This window comes from Phascolarctos cinereus, unplaced genomic scaffold (assembly GCF_003287225.1).
Source record: "Phascolarctos cinereus isolate Bilbo 61053 unplaced genomic scaffold, phaCin_HiC Scaffold_2;HRSCAF=192, whole genome shotgun sequence".
Lineage (NCBI taxonomy): Eukaryota > Metazoa > Chordata > Mammalia > Diprotodontia > Phascolarctidae > Phascolarctos > Phascolarctos cinereus.
The window spans coordinates 186862278-186876340 of record NW_027555625.1 but is presented as its reverse complement, the minus strand read 5'-3'; the positions used below and the strand labels follow the sequence as shown (position 1 = coordinate 186876340).

The following is a 14063-nucleotide window of genomic DNA, read 5'->3' as shown; positions in this document are numbered from 1 at the left end:
AAGAGATTAATCAAGTTTTAAAAATTACATAAATAATTCCCCCTTATTCCCTCACTGTGAGGTGTAATTGTATAAAATTCACATCACAAACTCCCAGGGCAGGGCACACATTTATTTTAATAGACAGCCAAAATACTAAAAGATGGTAAAGATGAACAGAAAGAATATTTGTTCTTCATTAAGTTATTGTCATTAAACGACTGCTGAAACAATAAAATACATTTTTCTTTATTTTTTCACAACGACCTCAGTTATTTTCTATTGTCTTCTAGGACACAAAGGCAAATGTTTTCATTACCTGTTAAAGATTCCAATTACACATAAATGAGACCATCTCAAAGTAAGACTCTTATCAAACATTTTTAACAAATGACTGTGCTGAGGTTTCTTAGTTTTCACATGCAAATTTTAGTTTGTTCCCCTATATAATTAATTCATTTTTAAAATCTGAGGCATAGACTGGGAGTTCTAGCTAGTTTAATAATTATAATCAATGTAAGAAAATATTCTTACTTCAAAAATAATGACTGATGTTCATTACCTTTCAAATTAAAACATATGTGAACACTAAATGAATTGAAGAAACAACGATGGTCTCAAAATGTAGCACATTATTACTCTTTAATAACACATCAACTGATATACATACATCATTTTTAAGTAGATGTCAATCACTGTTGTCCTTCAGCAATAAATGAGTGTGAGCCTTAATGAGATTTTTCCAAAAATGCTTTGCAGCACCTCACACACTGCTGATATACAGTCTCAAAGTCAGAGTCATTTCCCTAAAAACATGGAAAGAAATAAAAAGCATTGTTTAAAGTACAGTTGCTTTAAGTTGTCACTTAACAGGGCAGGATAAAAAGGCATGTTTGCTTCCCTAAAGTCCAGAAAAAGAAAAATTAAAGCTAGGAAGTACAAATGATACTTACATAATACGGATCTTCAATAATAAGTTGTTTCTGCGGATCATAGCTTCCAAGAAGTTCAACTTTAGCTTTGCAGTTTTTAACTTGATTAACTTTTCTATTCAAATCTCTGTAAAATTAAAACCAACTTAGTTTTTAAACCTACGGTTTCAGGTTAAACATGGACATCTGCTAGGGCAATGCAAAATATCCATATCATCATATCAAAATCCAGCAAAGTGGCCTGGTTTTAAACTCAGAACTCAGAAAAATCTTTAAAGGAACTATACAAGATGTTGCATAAGTTGTAATACTTCATTGTACTTTTACTGATATTCTATATAAAAATGACATTCAATTATTCAATAAAGATAGAAAGGTACAAACTATTCTCCCTTTCTTTTCTGTCAAGGATGATGGGACAATGAGAAAGAAAATTTCATAGACTGAAGGAAACAGCTTCAAAGCATGTTAATAGGTTATCTGATTCAGCTCCTTGCTTCTAAGAGTCTGTAACCAAACTATTCAATATCAGTGGTTATCAATCTTTTTTTTTTAAAGATTTCTTAAAACAACCTCAATTTATTCTTTTCCACTTTTTATCTACCTTTCCCCTCAGGCAACCCCCCTTGTCCCATCTTACATTTCTGTACTTCAAACTTCTTTCATCCCATTTTTCCAATTTCCAATAAGACATATGGAGTAGGATATCCTTAATCCAAAGCATAACCTATTAAAAACTGGGCTCATCATTTCACCCAATTAAATAAGCATCCCTTCCACTTTTTTGCCACAGACTACAATTATATTCCCACCTTTGTTATATTCTTTTCATTTCTTTACTTTCCTCTGTTCAGTACTCAATATGTAATAAAATCTTCATAATTCTTTGCAAGGAGGCGTTAAAAATAATCGTCGTTAGGTCCTATTTCAATCATGTTTTAGTCCAGCTAAGAAAATTATGGTGACAGTCTCCTGACTTTTGCATCAACTATAAACTCTCCAGCTTCTTTACTACACTTTCTTCCTGTTTTGTTTTGTTTTTTTAAATACATCCTTCAATGTTTATTTGAGGAGGAAATTTAGGCCTATTTCAGAATTCCTAGATTTCATCACTATAATTCCTTTACCGTATTTAAAAATTTTAAATAATGTAAATAAGTTGAAACTTAAATCTAGAAAACCTGAAGTGTATCAGTTGTAATTTGTTCAGTGTCCTTTAGGAAAATAAATCAATCTTTACATGAACTATATCACTAAGGTTGAGTTTTTCAACACAAATTGAAACCACAGTTGATGACAAAAGCTTAACTGATGATATCTTTTCTTTTTTTTTTCAGTAGCTCGCATATATTAGAAATTTTTTTTTTAGGCAATTGGGGTTACACAGCTAGTAAATGTCAAGTGTTTGGTCCAAGGCCGGAACTGAACTCAGGTCCTCCTGACTTCAGGGTCGGTGCTCTATCCACTGTGCAACCTCGCTGCCCCTAGTTTGCGTACATTAGGAAAAGGCATTACTACATTCAAAATAGCAAATAGCCCCTTAAAAAAATTTTCCACTGTAGTTAAAAGTATTGTCCTTAGTTGAAGAACTCTGAAGAACTGAATGTGGAGTTTGAGTTCCATGGATGAAATCCTGATTTTGTCAATTTCCAGGGACCTTGGTTTCCTCATTTCTGAGCTCAAAGGGTATGACTACATAAACTCTAAGGTCCCTTCTACTTCAAGACCCTGTGGAATAATTTCACTTTTCTCTAATTCACCTATCTTGCCAAACTTATTTTATTTGGTACTGTCTCTTTATTAATAATGTGCTCACTTTGTTTTAGTTATTTTCTTCTAGTATTTTTTTCATTCATCCCTCAACTACTTTTTTCCTTTGTTTCCACAATGGCCCAGGAAACCTCAGTGATCGCTTCTCTAAACATAAACACTAATTTAATTAAATACTACCTATCCTCCACTTGAACATACAGATGCTCTAGGAAGTTTGCATGAAGACAAACTATTTTCTGGGGGAGGGATAGTTATTTTAATTAATTTTTTAATTTTAATTATTTTCCCTTCCATTACATGTTATAATGAAGTCTTTCCCTTCTCAAATTGTAAAATACTTACCATTTACTTAAGATCACTTCGTTTTCCAGCTCTTTTTGTGGTGGCAAAGAATTGGAAATTGAGAGGATGCCCATCAATTGGGGAATGGCTGAGCAAGTTGTGGTATATGAATGTAACGGAATACTATTGTGCTATAAGAAATGATGAACAGGCTGACTTCAGAAAAACCTGAGAAGACTTATATGGTCTGATGCTGAGTGAAGTGAGCAGAACCCAGAGGACTTTGTATCCAATAGCAGCCACGTTATGCAATGACTAAGAATGTTAAACTGAACCCTTCTTGGCATTACGAGGATCTAAGACATCTCCAGAGGCCTCAGGATGGAAAATGCCATCCACATCCAAAGAAAGAACTATGGAAGTCGAATCGCTCTCACTTATTTTTACCTTAAGTTGAATTTTGTTTCATCTTTCTGATGGTTCCTCCTATTGGTTTTAATTTTTACTTACAACTTCACTAATGTGAAAATATGTTTAATGGGTATGTAAATGTAAAGCCTATGTCAGATTGTGTGCCATCTTGGGGAGGGGGGGGAGAGAAAAAGGGAGAAAAAATTTTCAACTCAAAAGCATATCGAAAAAAAATTTTAAAAAAGAAAAGAAAAAGAAAAAAGAAAAAAATACATTAACATAAAAAAATAAAATAAAATAAAGATCACTTCGCTTTCCTGAAGACATCTTAATAACCTCAAAGACATTTATGCGAACACTGATAATATGCTCCACATATAAGAAGAAAAAAGATTAAAAAATCATGGTTATTTTAAAGCAATTATGAAAAAGAGAAAACAAAATTAATTTCTACCCAAGTACTGATAACCTAGAGACAGAGTAGGGAACACTTTCAAAAGAACAAAATAAAATTTAAAATGAGAATACATAACAGATAATTTTTTTGGTTTGCCCTGCTGCTTTTACATATCTATGAGTGATTCCATACAACAAACCTCCCCTTCCAATAAATATCTGAAATCATACAGCTAGGCTTTTTCTTGCCAAATATATAAAAGAATTATGGGGAAAGTCTGAATGATAGAAAATAAGTACTTCTGGTTAATAATAGTTAACAGCTAACATTTACATAGTGCTTACTATGTGCCATGCACTGTACTACTTCACAAATATTATTGCATTTGATCTATTAGTCTCATTTTAGAGATGAATAAACTGAGGCCAATAGAAGTCAATTGACTTGATCATGGTCACACAGCTAATAAGTGTGTGAAGCCAAATTTGAACTCAGATGTCCTTGACTCTGGGTCCAACCTGTGCCACTTAGCTGTCACTGACACTAAACTACTTTTTTAAAATGTTACATGTTCAATATGAAATTGGGTTTGTTATTAAAAGTAAATATTTAGTTTTATTTAGTAAATATTCAAATTATCACTTTGTAACTGGTACTAAAATATTAATTTTCAAAGATGAATAAAAAATGAAAGACTCATATAAATTAGCTAAGAATAAACTTGGTATTTTAAAATAATAATGGCAGTAGTATTTGTAGTAAATGCAAAAATCATCTCAATTTAATATATTTTTGCATGTGTGCCCACACTTCTCTGTACCAACTTCATTGCTGCTGGTACTCACAATTGACGACACACAGGAGTCTATAATGTAGTAGATAATCTTTGCTATGACTGAGAAATAAATTAATCTGCAATAAAGCTAATGATTAGCCTTTCCAAACTTAGCTATGCTTGGAATGAGAGACAGTCAGTCACCAAGTCCATTCTTAAGCCTTTCCATCTTAATAGGATCTTAGTAGGCTCTGGTGATGGGACTCTTCTAACTTAGCTAGGTTAGCCCGTAGACAACAGACAATTGTCAACGTCATACTCAAAGTCTTAACTATCCCACCTAGAATGACTGTTTGAATAAAGACGTTTAAAAAAAAATAAGAGAAATCAGTTGAAATATTATTTAACCAAACGTACACATAGGTTACAATTTAAGAAAAATGGAGTATTTTGGTTTCTACTATAAATACTGAATTATGTTCCTATGATGTTTAACTACACACAATGTTCAAAAATAGCATTACTTTTATAAAAATCCAATTTAATATTTTAAGACATATTTGAATAGTTCTGATCCGCCTACATCTTAAAATGTTAAAGAATAATAAAAGATTTGACTTGTTTTTTAAACCAAATGTTGCCTTGATGATATAATCAGCATAATGGTCAAGATTTCAAGCTTGTCTAAATGTTCATTCCTTAATACAAAACCCTAAAGTTAATGCATTTGTCAAATTTCCCTCTATATATTAATACAAACTTAAATCATGTTACAAAATGGGGGGAGGGGAAAGAAGGGAAATTGTAATGCCCATGACTCATTGTATCAACATCATACAACCCTGATGCAGAAAGCATAAATCTTATTATATAAAGCAGTGTAACACAACCTGCCCTTCTTCAAATTAAATCAGACTAATTGAACATTTCCTTATCTTAGCATGCATCTTCTTATACATATGGCTATCTGCCAATTTCGAATAACTCAAGGCTTGTTACAATTTGAAAATAATACTCTGTATGTTATGATCCCATCTTATGAGAAAACAAAGATCATAAGTTCCTACTGGCAGTGTATCATCTGACCCATTCACTGCTGTTAAACATAAATGGAAATACTTTTAAAACATCATTGTTAAAAAACATGATTACCTCAGATTGCTTTCATCCATACACAGTATATAATCAAAAGTCAGGAAATCATCTTTGGTAATCTAGAATTGAATAAAAAGTAAAAAATACAAGGTTTAGCAACATCAAGTGGACTTGCTCCTCAGTACACAACTAATCATCTACATGAATTACCCATTAATGCACTAATATAATAACTAACTCTTTAAGAAATCAGAGTAACAACAAATGAAAAGTGGTTTTAAAGAATTCTCCAAATGTGTCAATTTTCTTGAGCGTTGTGAAGTTTGCCATGTATTATGGTGCTCCTAAGTTGTATTAACAAGTATTAAAACAGCATATAAAGTATATAAAGGCAACAAGTCTATTTTTTTTTCCATTTTAGGTTCTTAGCAATTAATTCAATTCAACCAATCTATGACAGAGGTTCCAGGAACATAAAGATAAAAATAAAATAATCCTTTTCCTCAGGATGAATATATTCCACTGAGGTGGAAACACTATATATATATACAAGTAAGTAAATACAAATATGTACAGAGTAATACTATTATTGTGAAAACACTAAGATCTAGAGGGGAATCAAGAAAGACTCGGTATAAGAAGTGGCACCTGAGCTCTGTTTTGAAGGCTAGTTGGTATGAGGCAGAGATCATGGAGTGGATTCTACAGATGAGTGACTCACCTTTGCAAAGCCAGAGGTTAAGAGATAGTTTGTTGTAAATAGTGAATAGCAGACAAGTTGGACTGAACAGCAAGTGTGTGATGGGCAGTAATATGAAATAAGATTGGTAAGGTATTTAGAAACCACAGAACTAAAGGACTTAAATGCCTAACTAGAAAATTTTATATTTCATCTTTCAACTCACATCCAATGAAGATTTTTGAGTAGAGGAGTAATATTTCAGCATATTATAAGTTCCATGATGGTAGGGCTGTTTTACGTTCATCTTTGAATGCCTATATACGTATTTGGGGGTACAAATTTATGTTAAACACCTTTGTATCTGAAGAGGTGAATAAATATTTACCAAACTGAATGGTCATATTTGTTTTAAGAATACCAACTGGGATGGGGGCAGCTAGGTGCAGTGGGTAGAGCACCGGCCCTGGATTCAGGAGGACGTGAGTTCTAATCCGGCCTCAGACACATAACACTGACTAGCTATGTGACCCTGGGCATGTCACTCAACCCCACTGCCTTGCTCCCCCCCTCAAAAAAAAATACCAACTGGGTAGCTAAGTTGATAACAGAATGCTGATGGAAGCAACTAGAAGCCAGGAGACCAATTTACAAGAAGTATAACAGTAATAACTGATCTTATCTATTTAGCCCATTATATTTTTCAATCTATTTTTCTCAACAATGATATAGGGTCGACAATCTATGCAGAATAACTATTTTACATGAAGAAATTGTGGCTGATATTTGTAAAGAAAACTTACCCAGAGTCACACAGCTAGAAAATGGAAGAGTTTAGAACTTCATACCAAATGTCCTGAATTCAGATTTGCTTCTACCTCCTTATACTATCTGTTTGTTCAATATGGTAATTTTACATCAATTTCAATACTTTTGGGTTTTTTTGTTTTTGGTTTTTTTTAGGCAATTGGGGTTAAGTGACTTGCCCAGGGTAACACAGCTAGTGTCAAGTGTTTGGTCTGAGGCTGGATTTGAACTCAGGTCCTTCTGACTTCAGGGCCGGTACTCTATTCACTGCGCCACCTAGCTGCCCCCAATGTATAAACATCTCCCCATTGGGGAATCAAACCCCAGCCTCCTGCGTGACAGGCAGGGACACTGACCAATACATTAACAAGGAAGGTTTACTTTTGTTTTTTTTAAAAGAAAAATATAAACTCTGCCTCTCCAAGTACCATATTTCAGCCTCCTAATTTGTTTCATAATAATTATTTCCAATTCAATTGTTTGCTAATGAATGCACCTTGTAAATTAATATGAGAGGAGACAACTACACAGTGCAGTAGATAGAGCACTGGATGTTAGACCTGGAGTCAGACAGACTTTTGTTACAACCCAGACTCAGATACTTATTAGCTATGTAACCTTTGGCAAGTTACTAAATCTTTGTTTGCCTTAGGTTCAACTGCAAAATGGGTACAATAATAGCACCACCTACCTCCTAGGCTTGTCATGAGGCCCAAGTGATATATTTGTAATGCCGTTAGCATAATAACTCACAAATAGCAGATGACATATAAATGCTACTATTATAATTAGTAATAATAACTTATTATTATAAGACATTTTAGCACAAGATTTTTTTTAGTAAATGACTGCTGATTAGATTAACTATTTCAAATAGGAAATATAAATGAAAAAACTACCTTGTAAATTCATATCATTATACATAAGAGATCACTACATCAAAATATTATAAGTACACTATAACAAGGTCACATGAAAATCACTCCTGAGGTAGCATTAATATTATCTTAAAGCCCCAAACATTAGAAAAGAGTCTATGTAATCTCCAGACTTAAGATACTCTAATCTATGCTACAGTCAATTATGATTCTAGAAGACATGAAGTATGATTCCTACTCTAAGCAGTAAGATGAAGAACTACAGGTACTAGAATAAGAAACACATTTTCAAACACAACCGATGCATGAATCTTTTCTGCTTGATTACACTTACTTCATATTAAAAGATAATGTGGGGGGAAAAAAAGGTAACATGGCATAGTGGATAAAGAACCAGCCTCAGAGCTGAGATCTGAATTCAAGTACTGCCTAGGCCACTTAGCAAGTAGTACAGCCCTAGGCAGATCACTTAACCTCTAAGTATTCTAGACAATTCTCTAAGACTTTAAGTTGCAGAGAAGGCAGGGACTTATATTAGCAGAGATGGATTTCTCACCCAAAAGATTTCTATACCAATGAAGTCAGTCTGTAACACTATTAAGAAAGATGTAGGTGCAAAGCAGATAATCAACTAGATGAAAACCTACTGAATTAGAAAGTGCTGATGATAAAATTTCAAAAAAGTCATATTCCTCATTTGGACAGAGTACTAGATACATTTTTTAACTGTTATTCCATACCAGGAGTTCTTAACCTAGTCTTTAGTGGTCTAGAGAAACTTACGGACCCCTTCTCAGAATAATGTTTTTAAATGCACAAATAAAATACAAAGGAAATGCAAATATATTTAAATATAATTATCAAAATATTTTAAAAAAGAAAAAAGTTCATAAGTCCAATACTAAGAATCTCTATAAACTTTTTTAATGTCATTGTCATCATCATCATAATGATAACCATTGCACTATTATACTATTAATACACAATTATACCACACATATCAATACTATCTTAACAAATTCCTATTCCGATGGCTCACTGTGTTGTGGAGGTGACCCTTGGGTCTGCCAGGCTATGCCCTGCCTTCTAGGACCAGCTGAAGAACAGAGAATTTCATCACTAGGGAAGACTTCTGCCCCATATGTCTATTAAGCAAAGAAACATATATAATGGTCTTTACACCTATGCAGCCGCCTTCTGCTTCTATAGTAGTGGTAGAAAAAAGAAGCACGTGGTGCCAAGAATCAGTTTTTATGTTATCTATAAAGATTAACTTGGCTATTGGTACACTATGTGTAAGATATTTATCCTACAGTCACTCAGTAGACATACCACTAGTGGAACTAATTTATACCAATCTTGATATTCTCACTAAAAACAAACCAGATGACAGAAAGAAGCTGCAACTAACTGCAAGGATGGCTCATGGGTTCTCCTTAGAGATGGAAATAAAGAATTTGATGGTGTTGGTTTTATTATGTATCCACAGGCAAGAAAAAAATATTTCATGGAACAACTGATCATTTCATATTAAAGTACTCATGGGAAGTATTTGCAAAATAGACTGCCATATGGCAAAGAACTGGAAATTGAGAGTATGCCCATCAACTGGGGAATGGCTGAACAAGTTGTGGTACATGAACGTAATGGAATACTATTGTGCTATAAGAAATGATGAATGGGCTGACTTCAGAAAAACCTGGAAAGACTTTACAGTCTGATGCTGAGCAGAACCAGGAAAACACAGTACACAATAAGAGCCATGTTGTGTGACGACTAATATTGATAAACTTAACACTTCTCAGCAATACAAGGATCTAAGAAATCTCCAAAGGCCTTGTGACGGAAAATGCTATCCATAAAGAAGAAAGAACTATGGAGTTTGAATGCAGATCGAAGCATACTACTTGCTATTTTTTTTCTTCTGCTATGTTTTGTTTCCTCTTTCTGATGGTTCCTCCTATTGGTTCTAATTCTTATAACATCACTAATGTGAAAATGTTTAATAGGAATGTATATGTATAGCCTATATCATAACTATAATTTGGCTTATGCAACATCTCTTACAGGGATGCTAAGGGGAGAGAAATTCTAGATTGAGATAAATGAGAACCTCGAAATTAAATAGACATACATTCTGATACTTAATGCCTTCAATGCAAAGAGGAGAATAGTAAGGACAATATAAACATATGTTACAAAATATACATCTTATTGAATAGGCAGAAACCTCACAGCTATAAAATACATCTTTTGAACAAAAGATCATAAGGCTGAGATGGAAAGCAAAGAATAAGATCATAAACAAGACTGGGGAGGGTAGAGCCAAGATAGCAGAGTGAAAGCAATGACTTGCTTGAGCTCTCCCCCAAACCTCTCCAAATACCCGTAAAAAAAATGGCTCTAAACAAATTCTAAAGCAGTAGACAGTAAAACACATTTCCAGCCCAAGACAGCCTGGATGGTTGATCTGAAAGGCATATCACACAGGCGGGCAGAGCAGCGCAGTTCAGTATGGGCACACAGGCCTCAACAAACTTGGAGCAGGCCTCAGAGGAATGAATCACAGGCAGCTGTGGCAGTTTCCAGACTCCTCAATCCACAAATGCCTAAAACAACTTAGAAGGTCAGTGGGAAAAGTCTGTTTCTGCGGTGCTGAGAGAGGAGCTAGGTCAGAGCTAGTTCCACAGTGTAGAGCACAGAGCGTGGGTGCCGGGTGGTGGCTGCATTTTCAGCTTCAGGCCCACAGACTGAGGGGACATCAAGTGGCTGATCAGAGGTGGACTGCAGGGATCTCTTTGCTGGTGCTGAGGCAGGAATCTCTTGCTTTGCCTGTGCTTAGATCTGGGTCACAGTTCTGGGTGGCAGTCCTGTGGTGAGCAGGAGCATTGGCATGGTGGAAGTTATAGTGGCAGTGAAAAGAAAACCCTCCTCACAGTTCCAAGAGAGAAAAGACTGCTTGTGGCCGGTTACTCAAAGACCAGAGCACAGGTCAGGAAAAGAGTAAGCACCTCGACCCTTATCATACCACCATGTGAGAACTGAAAATGTACAGGTACCTACAAGTATCTCTAAAAACAGCTATACAGACCCCCAAAGCTTGGGACAGTACATTCTCCACATTGGAAGCAGACTCTTGCCTTAACAAAGAGTTTAAAACTCAAGTAGTTGGCCAGGATCATAAGCAAGCAGCGCAAAAAGAGTCAGACTATATTATCTTACTTTGGTGAAAAAGAAGATCAAAATATACAACCAGAAGAAGACAACAAAATCAAAGCTCCTACATCCAAAGTCTCCAAAAAAAATATGAATCAGTCCCAGGCCTTGGAAGAGCTCAAAGGGATTTTGAGAAGCAAGTAAGGAGTAGAGAAAAACTGGGAAGAGAAATGAGAGTGATGCAAGAAAATCATGAAAAACAAGTCAACAGCTTGCTAAAGGAGACCCAAAAATATACTGAAGAAAATAACACCTTAAAAAATAGCCTAACGCAAATGGCAAAAGAGGTCCAAAAAGCCAATCAGGAGAAAAATGCCCTAAAAAGAAAAATTGGCCAAATGGAAAAGGAAGTCCAAAAGATTACTGAAGAAAATACATCCTTAAAAATTAGAATAGAGCAATTGGAAGCTAGTGACTTTATGAGAAATCAAGACATTGTAAACAAATCCAAAAGAATGAAAAATTAGAAAACAATGTGAAATATCTCATTGGAAAAAACTGACCTGGAAAATAGATCCAGGAGAGAGAATTTAAAAATTATTGGACTATCTGAAAGCCATGATCAAAAAAAGAGCCTAGACATCATCTTTCAAGAAATTATCAAGGAAAACTGCCCTGATATTTTAGAACCAGAGGGCAAAATAGAAATTGAAAGAATCCACCATCTCCTCCTGAAAGAGATCCCCAAAGGAAAACTCCTAGGAATATTGTAGCCAAATTCCAGAGTTCCCAGGTCAAGGAGAAAATATTACAAGCGCCAGAAGAAAACAATTCAAGTATGTGGAAACACAATCAGGATAACACAAGATTTAGCAGCTTCTACATTAAGGACGCAGGGCATGGAATATAATATTCCGGAGGGCAAAGGAGATAGGATTACAACCAAGAAGCACCTACCCAGCAAAACTGAGTATAATCCTTCAGGGGAAAAAATGGTTATTCAGTGAAATAGAGGACCTTCAAGCATTCTTGATGAAAAAACCAGAGCTGAATAGAAAATCTGACTTTCAAATACAAGACTCAAGTGGAACATGAAGAGGTAAACAGGAAAGAGAAATCATAAGAGACTTATTAAGGCTAAACTGTTTACATTCCTACATGGAAAGATGATATTTATAACCCATAAGACCTTTGTCAGTATTAGGGTAGTGGGAGGGGAAAAAGTTATATGTGTGGGTAGATAGATAGATAGATAGATAGATAGACAGACAGACAGATTAGAGGGCACAGGGTGAGTTGAGGATGAAGGGGTGATATCTGGAGAATAAAATTAAGGGGTGAGAGAGAATTATACTAGGAGAAGGAGAAAGGGAGAGGTAGAATGGGGTACATTATCTTGCACAAAACAGACAAGAAAAGGTCCTTACACTGGAGGGGAAATAGGGGAAGGTGAGAGGAAATGAGGGAATCTTATTCTCACAGGATTTGGCTTAAGGAGGGAATAACATACACAGTTAATTGGGTATGGAAATCTGTGTTACCCTACAGAAAAACAGGGGACAAAGGGGTCAAGAGAGCAGGGGGATGATAGAGAGAACGGCAGATTGGGAAAAGGGTAATCAGAAAGAAGTACTTCTGAGGAGGGACAGGGTCAAAAGAAAAAATAGAATAAATGGGGGGGGCAGGATAGGATTAAGGGAAATAGAGTTAGTTTTTCACAACATGTCTACTATGGAAGTGTTTTGCATAACTGCACATGTATGACCTGTATTGAGTTGCTTGCCTTTTCAATGAGGGTGGGTGGGGTGGGAGGAAGGGAGAAAATTTGGAACCCAAAGTTTTAAAAACACATGTTTAAAAAAAAATGTTTCCACATGCAGCTGGGAAATAAGAAATACAGGAAATGAGGTACAGAAATATATCCTGCCCTACAGGAAAATAGAAGGGGAAGGGAATAAGAGAAAGGGGGGGGGAGATAGAAGGGAGGGCAGACTAGGGTATGAGGTATTCAGAATGGATGCCATCTTGAGGTGGGGGGAGGGACAAGACGGGGTGAAAATCTGGAATTCAAAATCTTATGGAAGTAAATGTTGAAAACTAAAAATAAATTTATATAAAGAAAAAAGTAAATAAAAAATAAAAAATAACACTGACTTTAATGGACAGGAAAACAATTTATTATATATATGAACCATATCTAAATTAGCTATCTTTGTACAGTCAGGTCAATAATTTGTTAGAGCAAAGAGTGAAATTAATAAAGTTTGAAGAATAAAAATAAAATGGCACACAATAAAACCAATTCCAACTTGACCAATTTCAACAAGTTACAATGAAAAATAGTAATTTGATATTAGAAAAGACATTAACACCAATTATAATAATTTTATACAGAAGTTTAATTGGTATAAGCCAATTGCATAAAAAGGGGACCAAAAAAAAGACTAAGAATTGCCTAACTTAGCAAACATATGACTTATTTGACAAGTGGAGAGATATGGCAGAAAAAAGCAATGCTGGTTTAAAAACTGAAACACCTGAAAAATATTATGAGGAAAATGCTAAAAGTTTATATAGGTCATATGACCCCAGAACAGTGTGAAATAGTCAAGGGAAAAATCATTTTAAAGAATCCTTGGCAAGACACAGATAAGCCACAATCACCTTGAGGGCAATGACAAATAAAACCAGGAACTAGAGAATAAACACACTGATAGCCATGTCATATAAAAAGAGAATGATGAGAGATCCCAGCATGAGTGAACCACTCATAAGAAGCTCATGGGAAAATATAGACAAGAGATGAGCAAGATAAACAAGCATGGACAGCTTGATGGGTGGTGATCTCTATCATTAGAGAGAATACTCATAATGTGGAGATCACAAGATCATTTGAATA

At 34.9% G+C, this 14063-nt stretch overlaps 1 protein-coding gene across 2 annotated transcripts in view; it reads right to left on the bottom strand.

The window, feature by feature from the left end:
• Positions 1-204: 204 nt before the first annotated feature.
• The window catches only part of ACP1 (acid phosphatase 1), a 31675-nt gene continuing 17816 nt past the window's right edge, over positions 205-14063 (bottom strand). For both annotated transcript variants that reach the window (XM_020965857.2, XM_020965858.2), the window contains exons 4-6: positions 5702-5763; positions 933-1038; positions 205-785 (exon numbers count right to left, since the gene is read on the bottom strand). In XM_020965857.2, coding sequence (XP_020821516.1) covers positions 708-785; positions 933-1038; positions 5702-5763 — 246 coding nt within the window. In that variant the 3' untranslated portion in view covers positions 205-707. The remainder of the gene's footprint in view (positions 786-932; positions 1039-5701; positions 5764-14063) is intronic.